The following is a 26,615-nucleotide window of genomic DNA, read 5'->3' as shown; positions in this document are numbered from 1 at the left end:
TGCGTGCTCGTTTGTGGGGTCTGCGTGCTAGTCTATGAGGTCTCTGTGCTAGTCTATGGGTTCTCCGTGCTAGTCTATGGGGTCTGCGTGCTAGTCTATGGGGTTTGCGTGCTAGTCTATGAGACTCCGTGTGAACCTCTAGGACCCCGTGATGGCCATATCATTCCTTATGTGCGGTGAGGCAAAGTGTGGGTACTCCCCCTGGTAGTGGAGGATGCCCTTCCGCCAGCAGGTGGCGTGTGAGCGGGGTGGTTGCAGGGCTGCGCCTCTTTGTCCCGACCTCCGAAGTGGGGGGGGGGGGAGCATAGGGGATTTCGGTTTATGAGACGAGGGCTGTAGGTGGGCACCAGGCAGGTATACACGCGGGGCGAGCCGCCGCTCCGCATTCCCGTTGTGTTTTTTTGGTTTTCGGGAGGGGAGGGGGGCTTCGGGATTCGTGGCGACACGATGGGGAGAACGCCGCCGGCGATGGTAGCCGTGGAATTCGCTGCCACGCGGGAGCTCGAGCAGACTACCACGTCGCGAGAGGTGGCGGCGGCGGATTGGAGAGGCCTTCATCCAGCTGTGGATTGACCATGGTTTACGATGACTTCATGCAGCAGTGGATTGACCATCGCTGATGATAGTTATAATGATGCCTTCGTCCAGCAGTGGATTGACCATGGCTGATGATGATCATGATGATGCCTTCATCCAGCTGTTGATTGACCATGGCTGATAACCACGAGTCCTTGCTCAATCCACTGCTGGAAGAATGCATCATGGTCTATCAACTGATGGATGTAGGAATCATAATTATCAGTGGACGGTTTATCCACTGCTGAATGAAGGCCTCCCCATCCAATGTCGCTCATGCAGTGGAGTGGCCCAGTAAGGCCACTCCATTGCAAGTGCTAGGGGCATGTGAAGCCACTCAGGATTTTTCAGAATATTTATTTAAACTGGAGGAATCCGATGAGCTATGAAGCTCTATTTTTTTTACAAATGCCCAGCAATCGCAGATGTTCATGCTAGTGCCAGGGCCAAGTCAGGCCACTCCACTGCAAGTGCCAGTGCCAAGTCCACGAGCAGACAGCCTCACAGCATTCCAGTGGCTTGGGCTTCAGGGCCAGGAGCAGCGCTGACTGAGTAGGGGCCGTGGCCATGGCAAGGGTCAGAAGCGGGGAGGAGCGAGGCGGGGCCTGGGCCCTCGGATTTCATCTCCACGACAACCAGGGAGCTCAGACGCCAGTGTTTTTGGGAGTAGGTGGGTAGGCGACATCTCGCCACGGTGGCTAGGAAATGTTAACTACCTCGCCCGGTATACAGGAGGACGTGGGTTCGATCCCGACCCTGATGCCTGTGTATTTGGAGTTTGTGCGTCTCTCTCCCCGTGGTGGTCCCGTGGATTTTTCTCTAAATTCTCCAGGTTTTCCCTCCACATTTATAAACATGCGTGTAGAGTATTGGGCTGCTATAAATTTCCACGTGATAATGATAAGCCACGACTTCGTTGGGCTATCATTTATAATAGCCAGGGTCGCATCTGAAAAAGCTACATAGCTCAGTGGGCCTTGCCTGGTAAAATATAAATGTTTTAGTTTAAATCGTTTATAGATTGAGCGTGTCTGGAGGGTCTGCTCTGCGTTGTGTTGAGATTCTGGTGGTCGGGGTGGTAAGTTGGGTCATTGCGTACATGTCGTCGTGTTCTGTTAATCGCTGTTGCGTCGCGTGGTAGAGGCTGTCACATTGAGTTTGACAGAGAACCTGGTGCATCGGCGACTGTGGAGCGACAGGACCAACCTTGCCTTCCTTGAGGTTCACGGCCTCCGCTCTCTCTCTCTCTCTCAGAGTGCAGTGCGTCGGATTGCGCACTTTGCTCGAGGTTGCTGAGCCCGCATTACTTGTGTTAATAAAATGTCGCAGCCCAAGCGTTATTGTTTTTGACGTCACTCCTTAAAACGGGATCACGACCGAACTGGCCATTCGATCCCCCCTGCATCCCTCACCGTGTCTCATAGCCCCAGGGGTCCCCTTGCGTGTCCCAAACCCTACGGTACCATCTGTAGACTGCGGCGGATTTGGGCAAGGTCGCGGCACAACGCGGACGAGATGTCTGCTCTCGAAGTATCTTTTTGGCGTCACCAAGCAATGCACACCGACACGGTCGTCGATCTCACCCAAGTCTTTTGACACCGTGGGGGAGACGAGAAGGAAGGTGGAAACTACTCCCAACAAGTGTTGGCGTCCAGCCAGGGTTCTTGGAATGAGCGGACAGTTCCATGACGGTATGGCTATAGGCAGGGTTCACACTCAGGCGTATCAGATGCATTTAACATTTCAAACGAAGTGACACACGGCTTGTACTGACCTCACCACACAACTCACCAGCACCAGTACTGACCTCACCAAACAGCTCACCACCACCAGTACTAACCAAACCAAACAGCTCATCAGCACCAGTACTAACCTCACCACACTGCTCACCAGCGCCAGTACTAACGTCACCAAACAGCTCACCACCACCAGTACTAACGTCACCAAATAGCTCACCACCACCAGTACTAACGTCACCAAACAGCTCACCACCACCAGTACTAACCTCATCAAACAGCTGGACTCTACCTGTCCCATCTGCACGGGATAGACTAAAACTTATGTTTGATTTTACCAGATAAGGCCCACTGAGCTGTGTAGCTCTTTTTCAGAATGGACCTGGCTCTCGTAAATGATAGCTCAACGAAGCGGCGGCTTCTCGTAATCACGAGGACATTCAATGCAGCAGCTAAATACTCTTAAGCGCATATTTCTAAATGTGGAGGGGAAAATCGGAGTCCCAGGAGAAAACCCCACACGACCACGGGGAGAGAGACATGCAAACTCCACATTTACAGCAGGCGTCAGTGTCGGAATGGAACCCATGGCCTCCTGCATACCAGGCGAGGTCGTTAGCATTTGCCCACCGTGGACAGACGAGTGTTGTTCCGTGGGTGTGCGCTGTGTGCTTGTATCAACACTCATTCATTGGCCGACAACATCAAATATACAAAGCGCTTGCCACAAATGAACCACAACACCTCGCTGATCTCGTCAAGGAGCAGAAACAATCACGGACTCTCTGGTCATCCTCGCAGCAGCAGGGGCTTTTGACTCAGCCATCGAACCAAGACTGCGGTAACCGGATCGCGCCGCGCATTCAGATCTGCGTCTACTGCCGTCTGGAACGCTCTTCCTTCCGATATTAGGAAGCAAGCCACCGGCAGCTATGCATTTTGATTAAACCATCTCGATTGAAAACGAATTTATTTAGAACTGCTTGTTGTTGTGTTTAGTTTGTTATCCTTTCCCCCGCACCTCCGATTAGCACGGTTGGCTACGTAAGGTGGGAAAGAGGTTTAACACAAAAACAACACTATACACGACACCACCACCACCATACACTACACTCAATTGAAAACTCATTTTTTAGAACTGCTTTTTGTGTTTAGTTGTCCTCCCACCTCCAATGAGCGCCGTTGCCTGTGTACGGTGCGAAAGAAGTTCAACATACAGTACATATTCATAATAACCCAACCACAAAGCTTGGGCAAATTGTGAGTGTCGCTGGCTCCTGCTGATTCTGCTGCCTTCCTTCCCTCCCCGATGGTCTGAGCATCCTCGTCGAAGAACGACTTCTGTGCGACAGCCGCCCCGGTTGCAGTCTTGTTACAAGCCCCAGATGATGATGAAGTTGTTGCTGTAAACGCATCCAACGGTGTTTTTCTGCTCCCGGAGTTAATTATTAGCGCGAGGGTTTTGCTTTTCGTGTTCAGCTGCCAAATGCGTAAACATTGATACGGCAATTCCATCTCCATCGGACTTTGCCCAGAATCTGTTGATATGTCTGTGTGTGTGTCGGTGTTTGTTCCATTTTAACCCAGGCCTTCATAGGCTATACGGGGGATCTTTGTCTTTGTGTTCCATTTTAACCCGCTGAGTTGACTCAGCCTTAAATGAGTACCTGGGGCGGTGTGCAAAAACATCGCCATTGGGGAGACAAAAGCGGCCGGACGTGGTTCTGGCCTCACCACCCCCTCGTGCGCCGTGCCGGCCTTCATAGGTGCTTGCTACTCCTCACTAAGAGCACTTGCCCGATCAAGTTGCCCAGGCTACACGGGGGATCTCAGTCTTTGTATTTATGTTAATATCACGATTGCTGAGCACGCGCCTAAAACGCCAAGCGGTCAGCAACAAACAGCAACAATAAAGTTGTTACATTTTGATTTAAAGCTTTCGTGACCGCAGTAATTTATATTCTTAGCTCTTTCGGTGAAGTCACGTTGAAGGGAAACAATACAATAATAAAATATATATAAAACAATAAAAAAATTCTCACGACGTTTCGACCATAACACAAACGGTCGTCATCAGGTGTAAAGTTGTTAATATCTAATGAACACAAACCTTATGAACGTTACAAATTGGCTGTGTCGGGTGGTAGCGGGTTTAACGACGCATTTATATTTACGGGATCTAACCCAAGACACCTCGATTATGGAGAATATTGGTCGCGAAAGCCTACATGTTAAACAGACTGAACACGTTGGTGGGCAAAATAGTTAATAGTGTGTGACAGGATGAGTTGGTAGGTGAGCAGGTGGATGAGCGTGTGAATAAATGAGTGCGTGGGAGAATTAATTATTCTGTAGGTGAGTGAGTGGGTGATTATTGCGAGTAGGTAGATGAGCGAGTGAGTGGGTGAGTGGCTTACTCGGTGAGTGAGCAGGTGAGTTGGTGACTCGGTGAGTGGATGAGTGACTGGATGAGTGGGCGAGTGGATTTCTGGGCGACTGGGTGAGTGAGGTAGTGAATAAGTTGCTGTGAGCTGCAGTCTGATGGTTAAGCGACTTCGTTAGTGGGTGAGCGAGTGAGTGACTCGGTGAGCGAGTGGGTGAGTGAGTGGTTGTGAGCTGCAGTGTGGAGGTCGGACGCTGAGCAGAGTCGCCGCCATGGTTCGTACTGCACTGGGCTATAATCTGGGCACATCTGAAGTCGATTCCCGCTCGCGTCAAACGGACGTGGCGAGTAATATCTGAACCAGTCCCGGGCCTCCCCTAGGTCGACTCAGCCTTAAGTGAGTACCTGGCGCCGTGCGTGAACACGGGTGGGGTTGCGTGTTTGGGAGGGGCCGAGGATCAATACACGGAGCGAGGCTGCGAATCAGCGGCTACGGCTCCATCCCCTATCATCTCCGCAATCATCTCCCCCCCCCCCCGCGTCTTCATTTGGGAACTCTGTCTACCTGAGTATCTCTCTCTGTCACCCCCCGTGTCTCTCTTGACTGTGTCTCTGCCCTTGAGTCACTCCGCTTGAATATATTTCCCCTGCATCACTCTCCTCTGAATTATCTCCCTTTCTTTCTCTCCCCGTGTCTCTCTTCTCGCTCTCTCTCCCCCTGCCTCTCTCCGACTGTAACTCTCTCTCTCGTCTCCATATGTCTCTGTGCACGTGTTAAAACTAACCACGTCGTCTCATTAGAATCCACCATCACCACCAGCAACCACGTTGTGCCGCCGTGAGCCGTGAGAAGATGCTGAACGTTCAGGCTCGGCGTGCGTCGAGGTACAGCGACTACTGCACACACAAACCCACGAATCAACGAATACTCGACGAAATAATTGAATGAATAATCTTATGAGTAATAGAATTCATAGTTTCATGAATAATGGAATGAGTCATGGTATGAATAATTGAGTGAATAATTGGATGCCTAATGGTATTAATAAGCAAACGAATCATCGAATGATTTATCGATATAATTGAACGAATAATTAAATGAGCAATTGAATGAATAACAGAACAAATACATTACTATAGTCCTATAAACATTCACGCGAGCCACAATGTTTACAACTGCTCACAATAGCTGTGTACCAACTGTTACGAATGATAATTCGCCAAACCGTGTATGCTTTCGTGTGTTGGTTCTTGTGCTCGTTCGTTCCGCATAATTCGTTGCCGTGGTCAGGAGTGTTTATGTGTCCGTGTATTACTCTTTGGTTCTTTCGGCAAAGCCACGAAAAAATAAATAAATAAATAGGATAACAGCATACGACGTTTCGATTGCAACACAAGCAATCATCATCAGGTACAAATGAAAAAGAAAACAAACCTAGTAAATCTTCTTTGGTTCTTTCGGTAAAGTCACGTAGAATGAGAATAAAATAATAAATTGATAAAATAAAATAACACAATAATATTCTCACGACGTTTCGGCCACAACACAAGCGGCCTTCATCAGGTGAAGGGACGAGACTGTCTGGTAGGACAGCGCTGGAGTGAAAGAGCCACGTTCAGATCACGACCTTTAAGCTGTGTGAGAGAAAACAAAGCGCCTTGACAAAGGAATTAGCATATAATTTAGCATTGAAATGGCTGAGTGATTAGCTTGTGACTGGTCACAGAAATAGCTATGTTAAAAGTTAAAGCATACACATCCGCAAAGGCACCCCTTGACAAAGGAATTAGCATAGAATTTAGCATTGAAATAGCTGGGTGATTAGCTTGTAACTGGTCACAGAAATAGCTACGTTAAAGTCAGAGCATACACATTCACCGAGGCACTTAGTACAAATCAAACAGGAGAATTTAGCATTGAAATAACTAGGCGAATTTAGCATTGAAATAACTGAGTGATTAGCTAGTGACTGGTCACAGAAATGACTATGTTGAAGTCAAGGCCTACACATCTGAGCTATTCACAGTACTAAATAGTGAACCAATAAAAAACTAAAATATAAATTACCTTAATGTTATCAATAAACTCAATATTCTCCAATCAGCTAAGCTACCAACAATAAGTCGTTATATATCACAATCCTATATGGCGAAAAAATGGGTGGATTCTTACCCTCAACTTTAGCACCACGGATAGCTACGGGCCCCGTTCAGACGGACGAGTTCATCCATGGTCGGAACAGAGGAGGGGGAGAGAGACAGCTGCGAGGCGCTATTATACTCCATGTTGTAAACCATACCATTAACCGTGGTGTGAGAGGTATTAAGAGTCAATGCTGGCGAAAGAGCTGCGTTCTGAAGGTCATCGTAAAATACAATTAATTAAGAACAGAAATGGTTCGTTCATGAGGCCATTCACATATACAAGCACAGAGACAATTTCAACCGAGAAGATGGATTCTGGCTTAGTAACCATTGGAAAGATGTCCGTCTGAACGGGGCCCGTAGCTATCCGTGGTGCTAAAGTTGAGGGTAAGAATCCACCCATTTTTTCGCCATATAGCATTGTGATATATAACGACTTATTGTTGGTAGCTTAGCTGATTGGAGAATATAGAGTTTATTGATAACATTAAGGTAATTTATATTTTAGATTTTTATTGGTTCACTATATAGTACTGTGAATAGCTCAGATGTGTAGGCCTTGACTTCAACATAGTCATTTATGTGACCAGTCACTAGCTAATCACTCAGTTATTTCAATGCTAAATTCGCCTAGTTATTTCAATGCTAAATTCTCCTGTTTGATTTGTACTAAGTGCCTCGGTGAATGTGTATGCTCTGACTTTAACGTAGCTATTTCTGTGACCAGTTACAAGCTAATCACCCAGCTATTTCAATGCTAAATTCTATGCTAATTCCTTTGTCAAGGGGTGCCTTTGCGGATGTGTATGCTTTAACTTTTAACATAGCTATAATACAGAGACACACAGGGAGAGACAGACACATAGGCACACAGAGAAACAACGCCTCTGTGTCGAGGCCTTAAATAGAGAGAGAGGGGGGCAGAGAGAGAGAGAGAGGGGGAGGGGTAGAGAAATTAGCATGTCAATTAGAGATTTGGAGCTTTCTTGACTGCAGGAAATAATAGAGCAACAACACGAGGACACAGAGAGAGAGAGAGAAAACACACTTAATCAAACAAACTTAGTAAAATTTGGAAATGTAATGTAATGCAACACAGAGAGTCGGTCAACACACAATTAACGCATAGTCTGATTGATTACGTTCTTCCAAAGATTGCTAAATTAGAAGTTAAGTGTGAAATTTGAGAGAGAGACAAGACAGACAGACAAGCAGAGAGAGAGACAACACAGAGACAGAGAGAGAGAGAGACAAAACTAACTTAAAACCTCCCCGTAGAGGTGGTTCAAACTTCATTTGGAGCTTTCGTGACTGCAGGAATTACTCTTTGGTTCTTTCGGTAAAGTCACGTAGAAAGAAAAAATAAATTAAATAATAGCATACGACGTTTCGATTGCGTGATTTTACCGAAAGAACCAAAAAGTAATTCCTGCAGTTATTCATTCACCCACTCGCTCACCCACTCACACCGTCTCCCCTTCTCCCAGCGTCGCACTGCGCCCGCTGCTCACGCGTCTCCAGGGGGACGCGGGGCGCCTAGCCGGGGCTCGGGTGGCTACGACCACCCCTCTCCTCTCCGCCCCACTGCACCACTCCTCCGCCCGGCAGGCAGCAGCAGGAGGAGCGGGGGCCCGGTACAGCTACGTGGTGGTGGGGGGCGGCAGCGCAGGCTGCGTGATAGCCGGGCGCCTCTCCGAGGACCCGGGGGCCAGCGTGCTGCTGCTCGAGGCCGGGCCCCGGGACACGGTGCTGGGCAGCAAGAGGCTCGCGTGGAAAATCCACATGCCCCTGGCACTCGCCTATAACCTGTGCGATGATAGGTGAGCAGCTGCGGGAGGTGCCGCTCATGTTGATGGTGGTGTGGTTGTGGTGGTGGCGGTGGCGATGGAGCGACGATCACAACAACGAGCGGCGCACCAGATGGCTAAAACACAACAAGTTGGCACAGTAGGGGGGCACAGCTGGTGCATCTGCCAGTCATCTTAGTCAGCCACCCCATGGCACCGCCTGGGTCTGTCCTGAGACCTCATGTCAGCGAGCCTTTGATACTTCACGTGACTTCAAAGTCCACCTTGGCCTGGCGCAGGTGTCGTGACGATGTCACCGTCACTTTTAGTGGCGAATGGCGGATGTTGGTATTGGTGGTGATGACTGCCTTTCAAAAATGCCCCACCTACTGGGTCTGTGACGCTGTGGTGGTTTTGACCAATGCCATTGGAGTGACGGCCGAAACTAATCGGCTAATGCCCTCATGACTCTTTCAGCTGCCAGTGGCAGGCATGAGGGCTGTGACCCCCCCCCCATCTTCAATTCAATCCCCAAAAAACTAATAAACGAAATAAGCTTGTGCCGGAGAGCTCGAGAGGACAGGTGCTATACTGGGATAAAATGAATCTGCGATCAAATTAATTTGTGCTCGATCCTTGCTCGATCAGCATGGATCAAGTATGGCTAGGATTCCTGTCAGATGATTTCTGGATCGAAACCGACGATTTGTAGATCGAACAAGCCCACATTAGGCTGCCCCTTGATGCCGATTGGCTTCCTTCCACATTTATATAAATTATCATTAATTCTGTAGTAGATTAATTTTATCCTGTTACAGCGTCTATGACGTCTCCTGGCCAAACCCCGTTTGAATACTGAACCCCCTCCCCCCTCGTAGTTCCTCCAGACACAGCAGGAAACTACTGTGGTTGGCCACGTAGAATGTCCACTCACTGCAGAGGAGAGGCTGCCATTCGTCTGTTGGGAGCTAGGTTGGTACCACCTGGACCTCTGTGGAATATAGGAGGTTTGGTGGGCCAGTCCCAGGTGCTGGCTAAAGTAGTCCCTCGGAATAGAGTCACCCTGTTGGATGCCTTTAATGATCGAGTGGGTCATGACGCAGGCACTTGGGCCAGAGTAATTGAAAAGCATAGGCCAGATCAGCTCAATACCAACTGCAGGAAGCTGCTAGACTTCTCTGCAGCCTATCAGCTTGTAATCACCAAAACGATATTCCTGCGCGGGTGCATCCACACAACATCACGGGTGCACGCCGGATTTAAGCAGAGAACATCTGCTGGACTGTACAGTGAATAGGGGCCCATGTCTTGATACCGTCAATCAATTCTCGATTCTATACCGCACCATATTCAGTAAAAATAAATCTGAGATGTAAGCGTGGATGGCACTGAGAAACTAAAACTTTAGTTTAACAGAAGAGAGCATTAATGTTTTTAGTCCGGTCTTAAGCCGGCAGTCTGTTCCAGACCACCAGGACTGCAGATGAGAAGCTCCGTTCTGCTATCCGAAGGCGATTGAATCTCCCACACAAACAGAGGTTCATTTCTGATGAGCCTACATTTCGTGGTGGCAAGAATGGGTGGATGGCATTGCTTAGGTAAGTTGGTTGGCCAGTTGCCTCTGCTATAAACGCGACCTTGAACAATTGAGGCGATGGGGCAGCTGTGGACATCGTGGATCAGTTCTTATACCTGGGCAGCGTGCTTATGACCAGCGCCAGTTTGGTAGCAGAGGTCTATCTTCAAATCAGTCGAACGTCATTATATTTTCATCGGCTACCTGGACTGTCGCTACGCATGAAACTCCAGGTCTTCTTTGCCACAGTTATGCTTGCAAAACATTAAGCCCTCTGAAAAAACATCTGCGCTGGTTTAAACACATTCAAGGCACGCCTGCCTTCGATCAATCCTCGGTTCAGTTAGACTGGATTGTGTGAGGAGCTCAGGTTCTTGAAAGATATGGACGCGATCCGTCAGCAATCTCACTTGGCAGGCAAGTCTGCGTTGGCTTGGTCATGTAGTCCACATGTCCAGCATCATTTGCCCAAGCAGCTTCTGTTTGGCCAGATAGAGGGGGCTACATGGGTGTTGCATTGTCTAGAGAAGAGATGGACTGATGTGGTACAGAAGCATGTGGACTTTCTGATGACTAGTACCAGTCGTGCCAAGATTTGCCTCTGTAGAAGAACGCCCTCGTGAAGGACGCTGCTACTGGGCAGTTGGAGGAATTCGCCCTCCAGCAACAACGGAGGGCAGAGGAGCGACGCTCACAACAACGAGCAGAGCACCGGGCAACTAAAACGCAGAAAGTTGGCACAGTGAAGAGCACAGTTGGTGCATTTGAAAACGATTTGAGATTGAAAACTTATTACTATAGAACACATTTTTTAAAGAGGTTCAACACACACACGCACATTTGTAAGTAATTTCAGCCAGTCAACCGAGTTTGTTCCATGACATCCCGCCAGCAAGCCTTCGGCATTTCTTGTGGGCTCAAAGTTCACCTCGCCTGGAACACACGCCGTGGTGACGTCACCACTACTCGATGGTGAATGACGGTTGTTTTTATCAGGGGGGTGACGGGAAACAACAGATTCTGTCTCGCTGCCGCACGGCCCCCCACAAGGTAACGCCGGTGCCCCCCACTGCTTGCTGTGATGTGCCTCAGGTACAACTGGTGCTACCACACGGAGCCCCAGGAGCACATGGGAGGCCGCGCCCTCTACTGGCCACGTGGCAGAGTGCTGGGGGGCTCCTCGTCCCTCAATGCCATGGTCTACATTCGCGGCCACGCGCTCGACTACGACGCGTGAGCCTCCCCCTCACAACGGAGAGACCCACAGAGGCGCGGAGAGGTCGACGCACCAACGCAGAGACAACTCAGAGACCCACAGGGCTTGCTTAGAGTCACAGACTGGTGTACAGTTGCACAAACTCGCACAGAGACGCATATACTCGCATAGAGACCCATCGACAAATCTCGAACCACGGGCTTACAGAGTCAAAGACTCACATAGAGAATCATAGACTCGCATAGAGACCCACAAAACAAAGGTCCCCCGTATAGCCTTAACAGACTGTTGGGGCAAGTGCTGTTAGCAAGTAACACCTATGAAGGCCGGAACGGCGCACAAGGGGGTGGATCGCCAGAACCACGCCCGGCCGCCGTTGTAACCCCGAGTTATGATGTTTACACACCGCACAAGGTACTAATTTTAATCTGGGTCGACCTAGGCGAGGCCCAAGACCGGGTTCAGATAATCGTCAACGCTTTTGGCCATGAGCTGGAATCGAACTCGGCTAGCCGGGTTTCATAGCGTAGCATAGTGCTAACCGCAAAAACCATGCCACCACACTCACGTACATACGCATAGACTCCCATAGAGACCCATGGACTCATGAGGCATAATCTATGGATTGTCTGTTTTGTGAGCCTGCGAGACTGACCGAGCAGGGCACCTCCCATTGCAGGTGGGAGCACGACCACGGCGCGCGGGGCTGGTCGTACGCGCACTGCTTGCCTTACTTCCGCAGAGCGCAGAGCCACGCTCTGGGCGCGAACCCATACAGGGGGGGCGACGGCCCCCTGCACGTGTCGCGCGCCGCCCCCGGGAACCCCCTGCATGAGGCCTTCCTAGAGGCGGCGGCGCAGGCTGGGCATCACATCACTGAGGACATGAACGGGTACCGGCAGGAGGGCTTTGGCTGGATGGATCGCACCATCCACCAAGGTGAGTGAGTGCCATCATCCACCAGGGTGAGTGAGTGGGTGGCATCATCCACCAGGGTGAGTGGGTGGTTGTCACCATCCACCAGGGTGAGTGAGTGGGTAGCACCATCCACCAGGGTGAGTGAGTGGCATCATCCACCAGGGTGATTGAGTGGGTGGCATCATCCACCAGGTTGAGTGAGTGGGTGGCACCATCTACCAGGGTGAGTGAGTGGTATCATCAACCAGGGTGAGTGAGTGAGTGGCATCATCCACCAGGGTGAGTGAGTGAGTGGAACCATCCACCAGGGTGAGTGAGTGGGTGGCACCATCCACCAGGGTGAGTGAGTGGGTGACATCATCCACCAGGGTGAGTGAGTGGGTGGCACCATCCACCAGGGTGAGTGCGTGAGGGGCACCATCCACCAGGGTGAGTGAGTGGGTGAGTGGCACCATCCACCAGTGTGAGTGAGTGGCACCATCCACAAGGGTGAGTGAGTGGCATCATCCACCAGTGTGAGTGAGTGGCACCATCCACCAGGGTGAGTGGCATCATCCACCAGTGTGAGTGAGTGGCACCATCCACCAGGGTGAGTGAGTGGGTGACATCATCCACCAGGGTGAGTGAGTGGAATCATCCACCAGTGTGAGTGAGTGAGTGGCACCATCCACCAGGTTGAGTGAGTGGGTGGCATCATCCACCAGGGTGAGTGAGTGGGTGGCATCATCCACCAGGGTGAGTGAGTGAGTGGCATCATCCACCAGGGTGAGTGAGTGAGTGAGTGACACCATCCACCAGGGTGAGTGAGTGGGTGGCATCATCCACCAGGGTGAGTCAGTGGGTGGCATCATCCACCAGGGTGAGTGAGTAAGTGGCACCATCCACCAGGGTGAGTGAGTGGGTGGCACCATCCACCAGGGTGAGTCAGTGGGTGGCATCATTCACCAGGGTGAGTGAGTGACACCATCCACCAGGGTGAGTGAGTGGGTGGCACCATCCACCAGGGTGAGTGAGTGGGTGGCATCATCCACCAGGGTGAGTGAGTGAGTGGCATCATCCACCAGGATGAGTGAGTGAGTGGCATCATCCACCAGGGTGAGTGAGTGAGTGAGTGGCATCATCCACCAGGGTGAGTGAGTGAGTGGCAACATCCACCAGGGTGAGCGAGTAAGTGGCACCATCCACCAGGGTGAGTGAGTGGGTGGCATCATCCACCAGGGTGAGTGAGTGAGTGGCATCATCCACCAGGATGAGTGAGTGAGTGGCATCATCCACCAGGGTGAGTGAGTGAGTGAGTGGCATCATCCACCAGGGTGAGTGAGTGAGTGGCAACATCCACCAGGGTGAGCGAGTAAGTGGCACCATCCACCAGGGTGAGTGAGTGGAACCATCCACCAGAGTGAGTGAGTGAGTGGCAACATCCACCAGGGTGAGTGAGTGAGTGGCAACATCCACCAGGGTGAGTGAGTGAGTGGCAACATCCACCAGGGTAAGTGAGTAAGTGGCACCATCCACCAGGGTAAGTGAGTGAGTGGCAACATCCACCAGGGTGAGCGAGTGAGTGGCAACATCCACCAGGGTGAGTGAGTGGAACCATCCACCAGGGTGAGCGAGTGAGTGAGTGGCAACATCCATCCGGGTGAGCGAGTGAGTGAGTGGCAACATCCACCAGGGTGAGTGAGTGGCAACATCCACCAGGGTGAGTGGGTGGCATCATCCAACAGTGTGAGTGAGTGGCACCATCCACGTGAGTGAGTGAGTGAGTGGCATCATCCAACAGTGTGAGTGAGTGGTACCATCCACCAGGGTGAACGAGTGAGTGAGTGGCAACATCCACCAGGGTGAACGAGTGAGTGATTGGCATCATCCAACAGTGTGAGTGAGTAAGTGGCACCATCCACCAGGGTGAACGAGTGAGTTAGTGGCATCATCCAACAGTGTGAGTGAGTGAGTTAGTGACATCATCCAACAGTGTGAGTGAGTGGCACTCTCCACCAGGGTGAGTAAGTGACACCATCCACCAAGGTGAGCGAGTGGCAACATCCACCAGGGTGAACGAGTGAGTGATTGGCATCATCCAACAGTGTGAGTGAGTAAGTGGCACCATCCACCAGGGTGAACGAGTGAGTTAGTGGCATCATCCAACAGTGTGAGTGAGTGAGTTAGTGGCATCATCCAACAGTGTGATTGAGTGAGTGGAACTCTCCACCAGGGTGAGTAAGTGACACCATCCACCAAGGTGAGCGAGTGGCACCATCCACCAGGGTGAGCAAGTGAGTGAGTCGCACCATCCAACAGGGTGAGTGAATGGGTCATGATACAGGAGCAACCCTGCACTGGCACCATCCACCAGGGTGAGTGAGTGGGTCAGGATAAAGGCTCAGCCCTGCAGTGGCAACGTCCTTCCTGCAGGCCGTCATGGTCCCTATTCCCCAACAACATTTGGCCAAATAGCCTGCTAGAGGCTACCCTGGGGACCTCTATCTTTATCTTCGTGTGCACCAGGCAAGCGCTGGAGCACGGCGTGTGCCTACCTGCACCCGGCGCTCTCCCGGCCCAACCTGGAGGTGCGGCACCGCGCCACCGCCACTCGTGTGCTCTTCGAGGGCGACCGTGCCGTGGGCGTGGAGCTGCTGCGAGCGGGGGTCACAGAGCGGGTGAGAGAAGGGGTCACAGAAAGGGGGTCACGCAGCGGGTGAGAGAGGGAGTTGTGGAGCGAGTGACAGAGGGGGTCACAGAGCGGGTGAGAGAGGGGGTCACAGATAGGGTGTCACAGAAAGGGGGTCACAGAGCGGGTGAGAGAGGGAGTTGTGGAGCGAGTGACAGAGGGGGTCACAGAGCGGGTGAGAGAGGGAGTCATGGAGTGGGTGAGAGTGAGGGTCACGGAGTCGGTGAGAGAGGGGTCACAGGGAGGGGGTCACGGAGGGGTTGAGAGAGCGGTCATGGAGCAGGTGAGAGAGGGGGTGACGCATTGGATGAGAGAGGTCACAGTGCGGTGAGAGAGGGGTTCTCGGAGAGGGTAAAAGTGGGGGCCATGGATCGCAACGTGTGGCCAGCATCACATGGGTGGTGATTGTCCATTGCGGCTGTTTGCCGAGCGGAACAAGAACCTTACCGCTGTGACGATAAGCTGCTGCTGCCACTGATGCCGCTGATGCTGCTGGACTTACGGGGATGATGTGAATGTGGCTCGGAGCCACGCAGGGTTGCGGTTGCAACGCATTCTCTCCACGTCGAATGCCAGGTGTACGCGGAGCGGGAGGTGATTCTGTGCGGAGGAGCCATCAACTCGCCCCAGCTGCTGCTGCTGTCCGGCATCGGACCCGAGAAGGAGCTCAAGAAGCTCGGCATCCCGGTGCTCGTCAACAGTCCAGGTGGGTCACCGAGGTTCCGCGTTGATTTTCGTGAACTCGGCGGACCAGAATAGAGGGAGTTCGGTCAGGATAAGAAATGCAAAACGAATAAAGTTCAGCAATGGAGCAAAATAGATGATGATGACGATGATCATGACGATGCTGACATTGTCGAAGATGATCATAATGATGGTGATAATGGCGATGATTATGATGATGGTGATGATGATTATGATGATTATGGTAATGATTATGCTGATTATGACAATTATGATGGTGATTGAGTCATAGTACCCCACCCCCACGGTGTGCGTGAAGGCGTGGGCATGAACCTGCAGGACCACCTGGAGGTGTACGTGCAGCAACGTTGCCTGCAGCCCGTGACCCTCTACGGCCTCCTGCGGCCAGACCGCACGCTCAGTGCGGGCCTCCAGTGGCTGCTGCGCTTCACAGGTATGAGAAAGCCCCCCCCCCCCGACCCCCTCCACCCCCACCTCCAAAGTGATACAGCTGTGTCTCCCCATGTGTCCCAGTGTCTCCGTGTTTATCCCATGTCTCTGTGTCCCTGTATGTCTGTCTCCCCATGTTGCCCAGTGTCTCCGTGTTTATCCCATGTCGCTGTGTCCCTGTATGTCTGACTCTCTATGTGTTCCCCGTCTCCGTGTTTATCCCATGTCTCTGTCTCCCTGTATGTCTGTCTCCCCATGTGGCCCAGTGTCTCCGTGTTTATCCCATGTCTCTGTGTCCCTGTATGTCTGTCTTGCTTTGTGTCTCCCATGTCTCCGTGTTTATCCCATGTCTCTGTGTCCCTGTATGTCTGTCTCCCCATGTGTCCCAGTGTCTCCGTGTTTATCCCATGTCTCTGTGTCCCTGTATGTCTGTCTCCCCATGTGGCCCAGTGTCTCCGTGTTTATCCCATGTCTCTGTGTCCCTGTATGTCTGTCTCTCCATGTGTCCCCCGTGTCTCCGTGTCCCTCCCAAGTCCCCGTGTCTTCCCCGCTCCCCCTCCCCCCATGTTCCCGTGTATCCCCGTGTCTCCGTGCGATTCTCTTTGACGGAGCGAGTTTTAAATTATCCCCGCTATAGAGTCGATATACGTGGTGCTAAGGACATTGGAGGGTGGTGTGGCATGGGGTGATATGGGGAAAGAAAACACACCAAGGTTGCAACTTCAAGGGAAGGGGAAACTTGGTGAATGTGAGGACCAGGCACGGGAGGAGAGGGGGAACAACAACCACCACGCTGCTTGACTACAGTGTGGGGTCTCCTCCCTTCAGCGAGGCTTCCACTCGTGTCCCCGTGTGTCCCTGTGTGTCCTGGTATGTCTCCGTGTCTCCCCGTATGTCTCCTCGTGTACCCGTGCGTCCCCTCGTGTCCCCCTGCCAGGCCCCTGTGCCACGGCCCACATGGACACGGGGGGGTTCGCTCGCTCGGAGCCCTCGGTGGCTCACCCTGACGTCCAGTTCCACTTCCTGCCCGCCCAGGTGATCGACCACGGCCGCGTCGACCCAACCATGGAGGCCTTCCAGGTGAGCAGGGGGACATTCCACGTTACCCCGGCGGGGCAAGTACAATGCTCTTTTGTTTTCTGTATGTATGTTGAACTTTTTTCGCACCCTACGCAGCCGAACCGTGCTATTCGGAAGTGCAAACGAGTAATGGTAATGGGAACGCACACTCAAGCGGTGCTTTACCCGGCCCAGATAGATGATACTTATGATGGTGGTAATGGTGACAATGGCCGTAATGGTGATGATGTTGGCGGCGGTAGTGGTGGCGAATGCACACCCACAGAACATGAATTATCAGCGGAGGGATGCAGGCAAGGCCGATGAGTCAGACACCGTATATGACCTGTCCCAGGTGCTAGCTAAAGTGGGCCCTCAGGATATAGCCATCCTGTTGGATGACTTTAAGGCCCGAGTGGGTCATGACGCTTACACGTGGGCTAGAGTGATTGAAAGGCATGGGCCAGATCAGCTCAATAACAATGGTAAGAAACAACTAAACTAAACTGTTGTTTAGCTTATGGCCTTGTAATCACCAACACGCTGTTCTGGCAACGGTGCATCCACACAAAATCATGGATGCATGCCGGGTTCATGCAAGAATATCTGCTGGACTATATAGTGATGGAACAGCAGATGCGGGCCCATGCACTTGACACCAGGGCTAATGTGAAGCTGATCTTTTCATTGACCATCGCCTTGTCATCTTCAATATGCGCCTTCCATACTTTTATTGTGGTGGCCATTGTCCATCTAGGACACCGCTCAAACCCAGAATATCCTGGTCTTGTCTAGTCGATGAAGGTTGCAAGCTATATTTTAACCCTTCCTAATGCTGAGGGGTAATGGGTGTCTTTCAAGACGGCAACTCATGCCGCTGCGATGGTTGCTTTGGGTACGTGATCCACAACTTCCCCAGAAACCCTGACTCATGGAGGTGTTGCAGCAAGTTGAAATTAAGTGACGGGCCCACACATGCCCTCTGGCCCTGACACTATTAAGTGACGGGCCCACGGATGATGTCTGGCCCTGACACTATTTAACATATTCCTTGAGCAAATAGTTCACAAAGCTTTTCATGGCTGTACCGTTTGAAATGTCTAGCTGGTACAGACAGGTGGAATTTATAGCTGATATGGCTCGCTATTATTCAACAATGCTGTGGATGTGGATGATCTGGTGATTGCTGCCCACTCTGAGGAGTTGGAAATGCTAGTGCTGTACCTGGAGCATGCTACTAAGAGGTGGGGGACTTACCATCAGCCCCACTAAACAAAGTGCCTGTATGTTATTGCTTGGATAGTGAGTCCAACTGAGTTACAGACATTGTCTTGGGAGCAACACTATTTATTTCACCAACTCAACATAACATAACACAACCTACACTTGGGTGTTGATTGTCAATCTAGCCACGCTACGGCAGAACTAGACACGGTTCGCGTGGCTAGAGGCTTCTTTAACCCGACGTGGATCTTCTTCACCAGCAACCCGAAGAACCCCGAGCACCTCATGGGGCCCCCGTTATATCGGCCTTGGCTGGGGCTGGTTCCGCCCCTTGCCCCGCCCACCTTCTAGATCTCTCGAGCTCTTTCCTGAAGGCTCCCGAGAGCTCTTTTATACCACGTGACTGCCCAGCGGCCCCCGGTGGCCCCCCTCCAATACCATCCAGTCACATGTCGGCAGGGGAACCAGCGTATCATGCCCCAATGTAACCCTGGCTGGCTGACACTCTCTCTCGCTCCCTCACCGGGAGCCCGCACCGCACACCGTACGTGGTGCCACCGCGCTGACCAGCGCTCGCCCAAGCACTGCTAGGGCTGCTACTACACCCAGTAGGCGGGCGACACATAATGCCAACACATTATCTGTCGCGGTTTCGTAAGCCCGGCACCCCACAGTGACATTCACAGTCACTACACATGCTCCCCTCCCTCCACTCCTCATGAGTGATGGAAAAGTTGTGGCGAGTGGTGGTGGTGGTGGTGCAGATATTAGGAAGCCACTGGAGCTTTACATATTTAAATCATCTAGATTGACAAACTCATTTCTTTAAAACAGCTTTTTTTGTTTAGTTTATTCTCTTTTCCCCAGCACACTCCGATTAGCACGGTTGGATTACGTACCGTGTGAAAAAAGTTTAACATACGTATGTAGTGGTATAGCCCTGACTGCTGGCGAAAAAGGGTAACTGCGGTGTACGGCAGTACTCGCGTCAGCAGGCCACGATATATATGAAAGGGGGACATCTAGGGGAAAGGTCACAGAAGGGACCCATCGGAGAGCCCGGGAACCCACTAGTAGGTTCCAGAAAGAGGAGTATAAGAGGGGACTGCTGTTGGAAGTGGGGTCCCCGTTGTGCTGTTCAAGATCATTGTCGTCACCATCTTGTCGTCGTCACCATCTCCTCGTCATCGTCTGTCTTCACCATCTCGGGGTGCTGTTAGTCAGACAGCCTACCAACTGTTCTAAGTAGTGCCGCCGACAATAGACAGGCTTAATTATAATAGTGTGCACCCAGGTAGGGTGTGTGTTATCCCGATGGTGCTTGTTAAATCAAATAAGTGGCTCCAGTTATTACTGTCTCCGATCTGCGTCACTACACATACATAATGATGGTGGTGGTAAGAATGATAGTGGTGTTGCTTCTGATCGTGATCAGATGATGATCCTGATGATGATGATCTTGATTTCCGTCCACCTCGTCAGGCCCATGTGGGGTCGTTGAGACCAACGAGTGTGGGCTGGCTCAAGCTGCGATCTGCCAACCCCACGGATCCCCCCGTGATCCAGCCCAACTACCTGAGCACAGGTGAGCAGGTGCCGTCTCATGATAGCCGGGTCGCGATGCATGCACAGCAGCGACTGTCACATCCTTTACAATACCATGCAAGGCGGCATTGTGCCTCACAGACGCAGGCTGCGGTTGTTCCAAGGTAAGGAGTGATGTTACTGTGTAGTCTAGCCCTAGTGAACCCCCAGTGGCAGCTGTCCTTATGCATGAATCTGATAGTAAGGGAGCGATGTTGCTGTGTGGTCTAGCCCTCGTGCACCCCCAGTGCCAGCTTTTTCTGTACATCAATCTGATAGTAAGGGGGTGATGTTGCTATGTGGTCTAGCCCTAGTAAATCCTCACTGGTTATTGCTGTGTTGCTGCTATATATGGAATCCCAATTGAGTAACTTGTGGTGTACATTTCCGTCCACCATGAGTGAAGCAGACGGCAACGTAAGTATCATTGTTATGGATTAACGCACACCGCAGTACTGACCAGGGCGGCCAGCTGGACTCGAGCCGTGAACCCCGACATCAAGCGACGAATCCACTACCGATAGGTCATGCCGTATGAGTAGACGTTCTTAACACATAACCGGCAAAACGATCCCAAAACTGGTTACCGGCTCCGACTGGAAGGAACCAGCAAACCGATTCCAGAGGAACGTGAGTATTGAGTCTAGCAATGAGCGCAAACGTACAAACAATGTGTGTGTGACTCTGAGTCACACGCAGAACCAGTGTGTCATTGCGTGAGTCTGTGTGTGTCTGTGCCTCTGTGTGAGACTGTGTGCGTCCTTGTCTCTGTGCGTCTGCGTGTGTGTCATTGTATCTGTTTGAGTCTGTAATGTGTCTGTGTGTGTGCATCTGTGTGTCTCTGTATGCCTCTGTGTGAGCCTGTGTGTGTCTGGGTCTCTGTGTTAGTTTTTGTGTCTCTGTGTGAGTCTCCGTGTGGTGACTTTGTGGGTCTCACCCGGCCCACCCCCTCCTCCGTGACCCCCCCCCGTGACCCCCCCCGTGACCCCCCCCGTGACCCCCCCCCGTGACCCCCCCCCACCCCCCGTTACCCCGTGCGTGCGTGCGTGCAGAGCGCGACGTGTGGGAGCTGCGCCGCTGCGTGGAACTGGCGCGTGACATCTTCTCGCGGCCCGCCCTGGGCCCCTTCCGGGGTGTCGAGGTGTCGCCGGGTCCTGACGTCACCTCGGCGGTGCAGCTCGACGCGTGGGTGCGCCGGCACGCCGAGACCGCCTACCACCCATGTGGCACGTGCCGCATGGGCGATGCAGCCGACGCCGTGGTGGATGAGCAGGCGAGGGTGCGCGGGGCGGGCGGCCTGCGCGTGGTCGACGCCTCGGTGTTCCCGCGCCTGCCCAGCGGCAACACCAACGCGCCCGTGGTAATGGTGGCCGAGAGGGTGGCCGACCTGGTGAGGGGTCGCGAGCTGCTGCCGCCCAGTGACGCAACCGTCTACTCGGCGTGAGCTGGTGGAGGTGGTGGTGGGGGAGTGGTCATGCAGCATTTAGCGCGCTGCACTAAAAACACGGTTATCTAAGTTCGTTTCACACTCATGGCTAACACCAGTGACGATTATTTGAACTGGTCCTCGGCCTCTCCTAAGTCGACTCAACATCAATTTAGTACCTGGTGCAGTCTGTAAACATCGCCACTAAGAAGACAAATGCGGCCGTGCTTGGTGCTGGCCACCCACTTCCTCGTGCACTGTGCCGGCCTCGATAGGTGCTCGCTAACAGCACTTTCCCCAACACTCTGCTAAGACTTTTTGGGGGATCTTTGTCGTTCTTTTTGGTGATGGCCTTGCTGGTGGTGATGGTGATCATGCTGGTGGAGGTGGTGGTGTTGATGATGATTGCGACGACGATTATGTTTATTGTGATGATGGTGGTGGTAGTGGTGGTGAAGATAATCGTGACGATGCTGGTGGTGGTTGTTGTGATGCATCGTTGATGTGACTGGGAAGTAACATCCTCATCAATACTCTTTGGTTCTTTCGGTAAAGTCACGTAGGTATAAAATAAAATAAATCACGACGTTTCGGGCGCAACACAAGCGTCCGTCATCAGGTGGGAAAGCGTGGTCTGCTGCTGAGGCAGACTGTTTTTAAAGGTTTGAAATGGGTGTAGCCTAAGGGTCATAAAGAAGTGAGTGGGGCTAGTGATGTTAATGAAATAAATCATCATGTAAATGTAAGATCAGAGAGTGTCCTCAACGAGGGAATGGAAGTGGCTATGTTAATGTGAGAGATTCGCATGTTAATGTAAAATCGAAGAATGGTGCAATCCAAAGGGCATGTGAGCATGAGAGTGCAATCCAAAGGCATGAGAATGCAATGTAAAGGACATGTGACATGATAGATCTAAGAGAGAGGCATAGAGATATAGACACACAGAGAGTCGGAAATAACAGCTGACTTAGGCAGGTAGGATGGAAACATCACAGTCAGTTAAGACCTTACCTGGTTAATGACGTCCTTCCAATGATTGCTCAGTTTGTACTCATCCTCTTGGTTGAAGTTGTGTCTGTGTTTATTTATCTGGATGGCTTCATGAACAAATCTCTGAAGGTAGCCGGTAGGTTTGCAGAGTACATCCGTCTTGGAAAAAGCAAATTCGTGTGAGCCCACAGCGTTACAACCATGATCAGCATCGGCAGAGGTATTGGTCCTACCATATTTCAGATCTGCCTTGTGTTCATGAATGCGGTCCGAGACATGTCGTTTCGTTTCCCCGATGTAACTGCTACCGCAGTTACAACTCATTTTATAGACACCAGGGTATTGCATGTCAGGAATCACATCTTTTACAGATGGGATTAAATCATGGAATTTGTGTACTGTGTTGAAACGAACCTGGATCTTGTGTTTTTTTTTAAGATTTTGAAAATATTTTTGGTAACCCCTGCTATGTACGGTAGAGTGATGGTTTTGGTCGGATCCTCAGAAGGTTGTCTCCGCATGGCTGGGGAGACAACTTTGCGGATTGTATGGTCCTTTGCATTGCACTCTCATGCCTTTGGATTGCACTCCCATGCTCACATGCCCTTTGGATTGGATTCTACGGGTAGCACTCTCATGCCTTTGGATTGCACCACTCTTCGATTTTACATTGGCATGCTAATCTCTCACATTAACATAGCTACTTCCATGCCTTCGTCGAGGAGGCCGCTCTCCGATCTTACATTTACATGCTAATTTCTCACATTAACATCACTAGCCCCGCCCACTTCTTTATGACCCTTGGGCTACACCCATTTCAAATCTTTTAAAACAGTCTGCCTCAGCATCAGATCACGCTTTCCCACCTGATGACGGACGCTTGTGTTGCGCCCGAAACGTCGTGATTTATTTTATTTTATACCTACGTGACTTTACCGAAAGAACCAAAGAGTATTGATGAGGATGTTACTTCCCAGTCACATCAACAATGCATCACAACAACCACCACCAGCATCGTTCCGATTATCTTCACCACCACTACCATCACCAGTCATAAAAGCTTCAAATCTCGATCCTCATCAATCACTATCATCAGCATCAACACAACCAGAGGTATCAGCTTGCAATCATCAGAATGAGAGAACCCTTTGAGCTGTTTTTGTTGTCCAAAATTATCCTTAGTAAAAATCCGGATGTTAACCCTACGTATTCCACACTGTCCAGACGCCTTGAACGAGCTGGTAGCACCCTGCACGGGAACTGCCGGTGTACTTACACTGTGGGTGTACTGACTTAGATCCTATACAACTACTGCATGTGCACAGCTGGGCGGTGCAAAAAGGAGGGGGGGGGTGTGATTTAAGAATCTCGACAGGAGATGGGAATCACATCGGCAACCCCTGGATCGCGACTGGAGGCGAGAGGGGCTCACCGCGATACTGCCGTGGCGGGCAGCGGTCTCCATCAATGACACACGACGACGTCACATTAGTCAGTCACGTAACCCCGTCTCGTCAACTCGTTGATTTAAGCCGCTCGTTTGATTGACTAGTGGGTGGGCTGGCTAACATCACCCATTAGATTCACTTGTCGATTAATTGTTTCGATCTCGTTTGATCGATGTCGTGCGTATTGATGATTATTATAATGGCAGCGACCGTGCGGTGAGATGTAATCCAACTGGCATCATGCATTTGCAAGTGCATTGCCCTTGGGACGGTTACTCCGTGATGGTGACATCCGCTGCCTCGAGAGTAGTTTTGTGTTCACTCTTCCTTTAGTGCGTGTGTGGATGTGGATACGTGGAATGTGCTGAATTAAGTGCACCGTCTGAGCTAATTTTTCTATTTAATTATTTCTCAAAAATCAGAGCAGAGAAATGTTGGATGTATAGTGTTTTTATTTCACGCGGACAACTTCTTCTTTTTCTCCTGTGTCACTTTTGATCGAACAGAGCTCCTCACATTCGACACCCCGTAACTCTGTCGTGATTTTCCTGCTTGCGCTGCTCACCTGTTTCGCTCCGCTCGCTTCGCTAGCTCCGCTCTCTCTCTCTCTCAGCCTCTCCACTGCTTGCTTTCTCTCTCACTCTCCTAGCCTCTCCACTGCTAGCCTGTTCTCTCTCTCACCCTCCTAGCCTCTCTGCTGCTAGCCTGCTTCACTACCACTCTCCTAAGCTCTCTACTGCTAGCCTGCCCACCACGCTCCGCTCGCTTCGCTAACTCCGCTGCTGGCCTACCACTACACACTCTGATAGCCTCTCCACTGCTAGCCTATTACTATCGTAGGGTAGCTTCTCTACTGCTAGCCTCTCACTATTTCTTCTGCTAGCTTCTCTACTGCTAACCTACCACTACATACTCTGCTAGTTTCTCCACTGCTAGCCTTCCACTATCTCTGCTAGCTTCTCCACTGCTAGCCTTCCGCTATATACTCTGCTAGTTTCTCCACTGCTAGCCTTCCGCTATATACTCTACTAACTTCTCTACTTCTCATCTTTGCACACTCACACTTAGGATTCCGCTAGCTTCTCTACTGCTAGCCTTTCTCCCCTCGCCTCTCCAACCTCGCCTTTGCCTCAAGTGGGGGTTAAGCCATCTCCGCTGGAGAGGACGAGGTGTGGAGAGCGTCGCCTAGGAATTATCTTGTTTTGCCTCTTGTCTTCACTCCAACCAACTCAACTCCCTCTCTCTCATGCTCCCGTATATATAACTAATTAAGTTGGCCACCTCCCGTCGCCTCACGCCCACGGCTTCTGCCACTATCGCCTCAATCTCCTGTCAACCTGGCGCCTGTTCCGCGCCTGCATTTACAGCCAGCCAATCACTGCTATGCATCTTAATTAGCCGTCTCCTTTCCGTTGCTCTCTCTCGCCGGACCTGTTCGTCCCGATGCTACCTCACAGTCTGTAACTCGCACATGTGTGCATACCACTTGCAAACCCCCGTGCGCGTTACTCCACTACATCACCTCCCCCCCCCCCCCCCCCCCCCCCCCCCCGTGATGAAAAATCTAGCTATCCTGGCTAGCCTTATATACAACTAAGTAACGCGCGAATCTGTGACACAGGTTATAATAACAAACACAACAGCAACAAGAACAACAATATACGAACAGTAATAAATACCCGTGTATATACAGGTGTGGGCAATGCAGTCTGTCTCTTTGAACGCTCCCGTATTCCTCAATGAAAAACAGTCCTCCTTGAGCGGGTTCCTGCCGCCGGTCCGTCACCACGGACCGGGTCCCGCACATCTGGAGGAAGAGACGGCTCAGTGCTCGTCAGAGAGCCACGTCTCTTCGTCGATGAAGCTTGAGCCTCTTGTGGGTCCCAGTCATGCCAAAAACGAGCAATCCGGCTGCAGCTGGTCCTTCAACTCGGACTCCAATGGCGTTAGTCGGCGCGATTCTGTGGGCGAAAGGGAACCAAGCTCCTGAGGTGCATCTGCTCGGGGCGGCGTGACAGGCTCGTCGGATGCATCTGACACAGGCCATTTTGGGATGGGAGATGATGCATCATAAATTGGCGGCTCAAACTTTTTCAGCCGTGATGGGTGCACATCCCACCGGTGTTGCCCAAATTGAATACGAACGCACTGGGGTCGACGAACATCAATGACCTCTACTGGCCCTTGCCACGGGCGATGTAGTTTGGGTGATGTGCCCACCGGCACCATGGGGAAATGGAGCCATGCCTTGTCACCCTCGTGCCACGGATTGCGTGGAGGTTGCGGACCCCGCAAGCGCTCGTTGGCCGCCTGACGCCATGCCGAATTACTTATGGAGGCCTCACGAGCCTCGCTCAATCGCTCAAGGGTCACCTGCATGGAAACTGGCACGGCCGACGCCTTACTTGGTGGACACACACCCAATTTCACCAATGCTGGAGCATCAGGCTCCCGCCCATATATCAAATAGAAGGGTGAATACCCCGTCAAGGCATGTGGGGCCAATCTGTAGGCGGCCAGAACACTCGGGATGTGCAAATCGCAGTCGGTTTGTGCCACATTGACTTGCTGACACAACATGGATGTCAAGGTTTGATGTCAGTACTCAACCATCCCATCTGTTTGTGGGTGGTACGGGGAAGTCTGAATCTTTTTAGTGCCGAGGGAATCACACACTTCCTTTCACAACTGCGATGAAAATGTTTTACTCTGGTCAGTGAGCAACTGCTCTGGTGCACCCTTGTC

The 26,615-nt window shown here is 51.5% G+C and overlaps 1 protein-coding gene across 2 annotated transcripts; it reads left to right on the top strand.

The window, feature by feature from the left end:
• The first annotated feature begins 34 nt into the window (after positions 1–34).
• On the top strand, positions 35–25,562 carry CHDH (choline dehydrogenase). Of its 2 annotated transcripts, none has more exons than XM_076074541.1 (11): positions 35–3,153; positions 5,497–5,580; positions 8,328–8,660; positions 11,296–11,436; positions 12,099–12,358; positions 14,843–14,994; positions 15,582–15,711; positions 16,009–16,143; positions 17,077–17,219; positions 19,905–20,007; positions 21,059–25,562. In XM_076074541.1, the coding sequence occupies exons 2-11, from the start codon at positions 5,549–5,551 to the stop codon at positions 21,448–21,450; spliced, it is 1,821 nt and encodes a 606-aa protein (XP_075930656.1). In that variant the 5' UTR covers positions 35–3,153; positions 5,497–5,548; the 3' UTR covers positions 21,451–25,562. The 2 variants fall into 2 exon arrangements, with proteins under 2 accessions (XP_075930656.1, XP_075930657.1); XM_076074542.1 differs by lacking the exon at positions 35–3,153 and adding an exon at positions 3,160–5,092.
• The last annotated feature ends 1,053 nt before the right edge of the window (positions 25,563–26,615 follow it).

Source organism: Petromyzon marinus, chromosome 48 (assembly GCF_048934315.1).
Source record: "Petromyzon marinus isolate PM22_M1 ecotype Great Lakes invasive population chromosome 48, UKy_Petmar_22M1.pri1.0, whole genome shotgun sequence".
Classification (NCBI taxonomy): Eukaryota; Metazoa; Chordata; class Hyperoartia; order Petromyzontiformes; family Petromyzontidae; genus Petromyzon; species Petromyzon marinus.
Note: the sequence above shows the minus strand (reverse complement) of the source record. Positions and strands in the feature narration are given on the sequence as shown.

What these genes read in the sequence shown, in the direction of transcription:
- CHDH (XM_076074541.1), top strand. Translation starts at nt 5,549, where the DNA reads ATGCTGAACGTTCAGGCTCGGCGTGCGTCGAG. An exon ending in GGTGCTCGTCAACAGTCCAG is followed by an intron (nt 15,712 to 16,008) that starts GTGGGTCACCGA and finishes GTGTGCGTGAAG; the next exon opens with GCGTGGGCATGAACCTGCAG. An exon ending in GTGGCTGCTGCGCTTCACAG is followed by an intron (nt 16,144 to 17,076) that starts GTATGAGAAAGC and finishes TCCCCCTGCCAG; the next exon opens with GCCCCTGTGCCACGGCCCAC.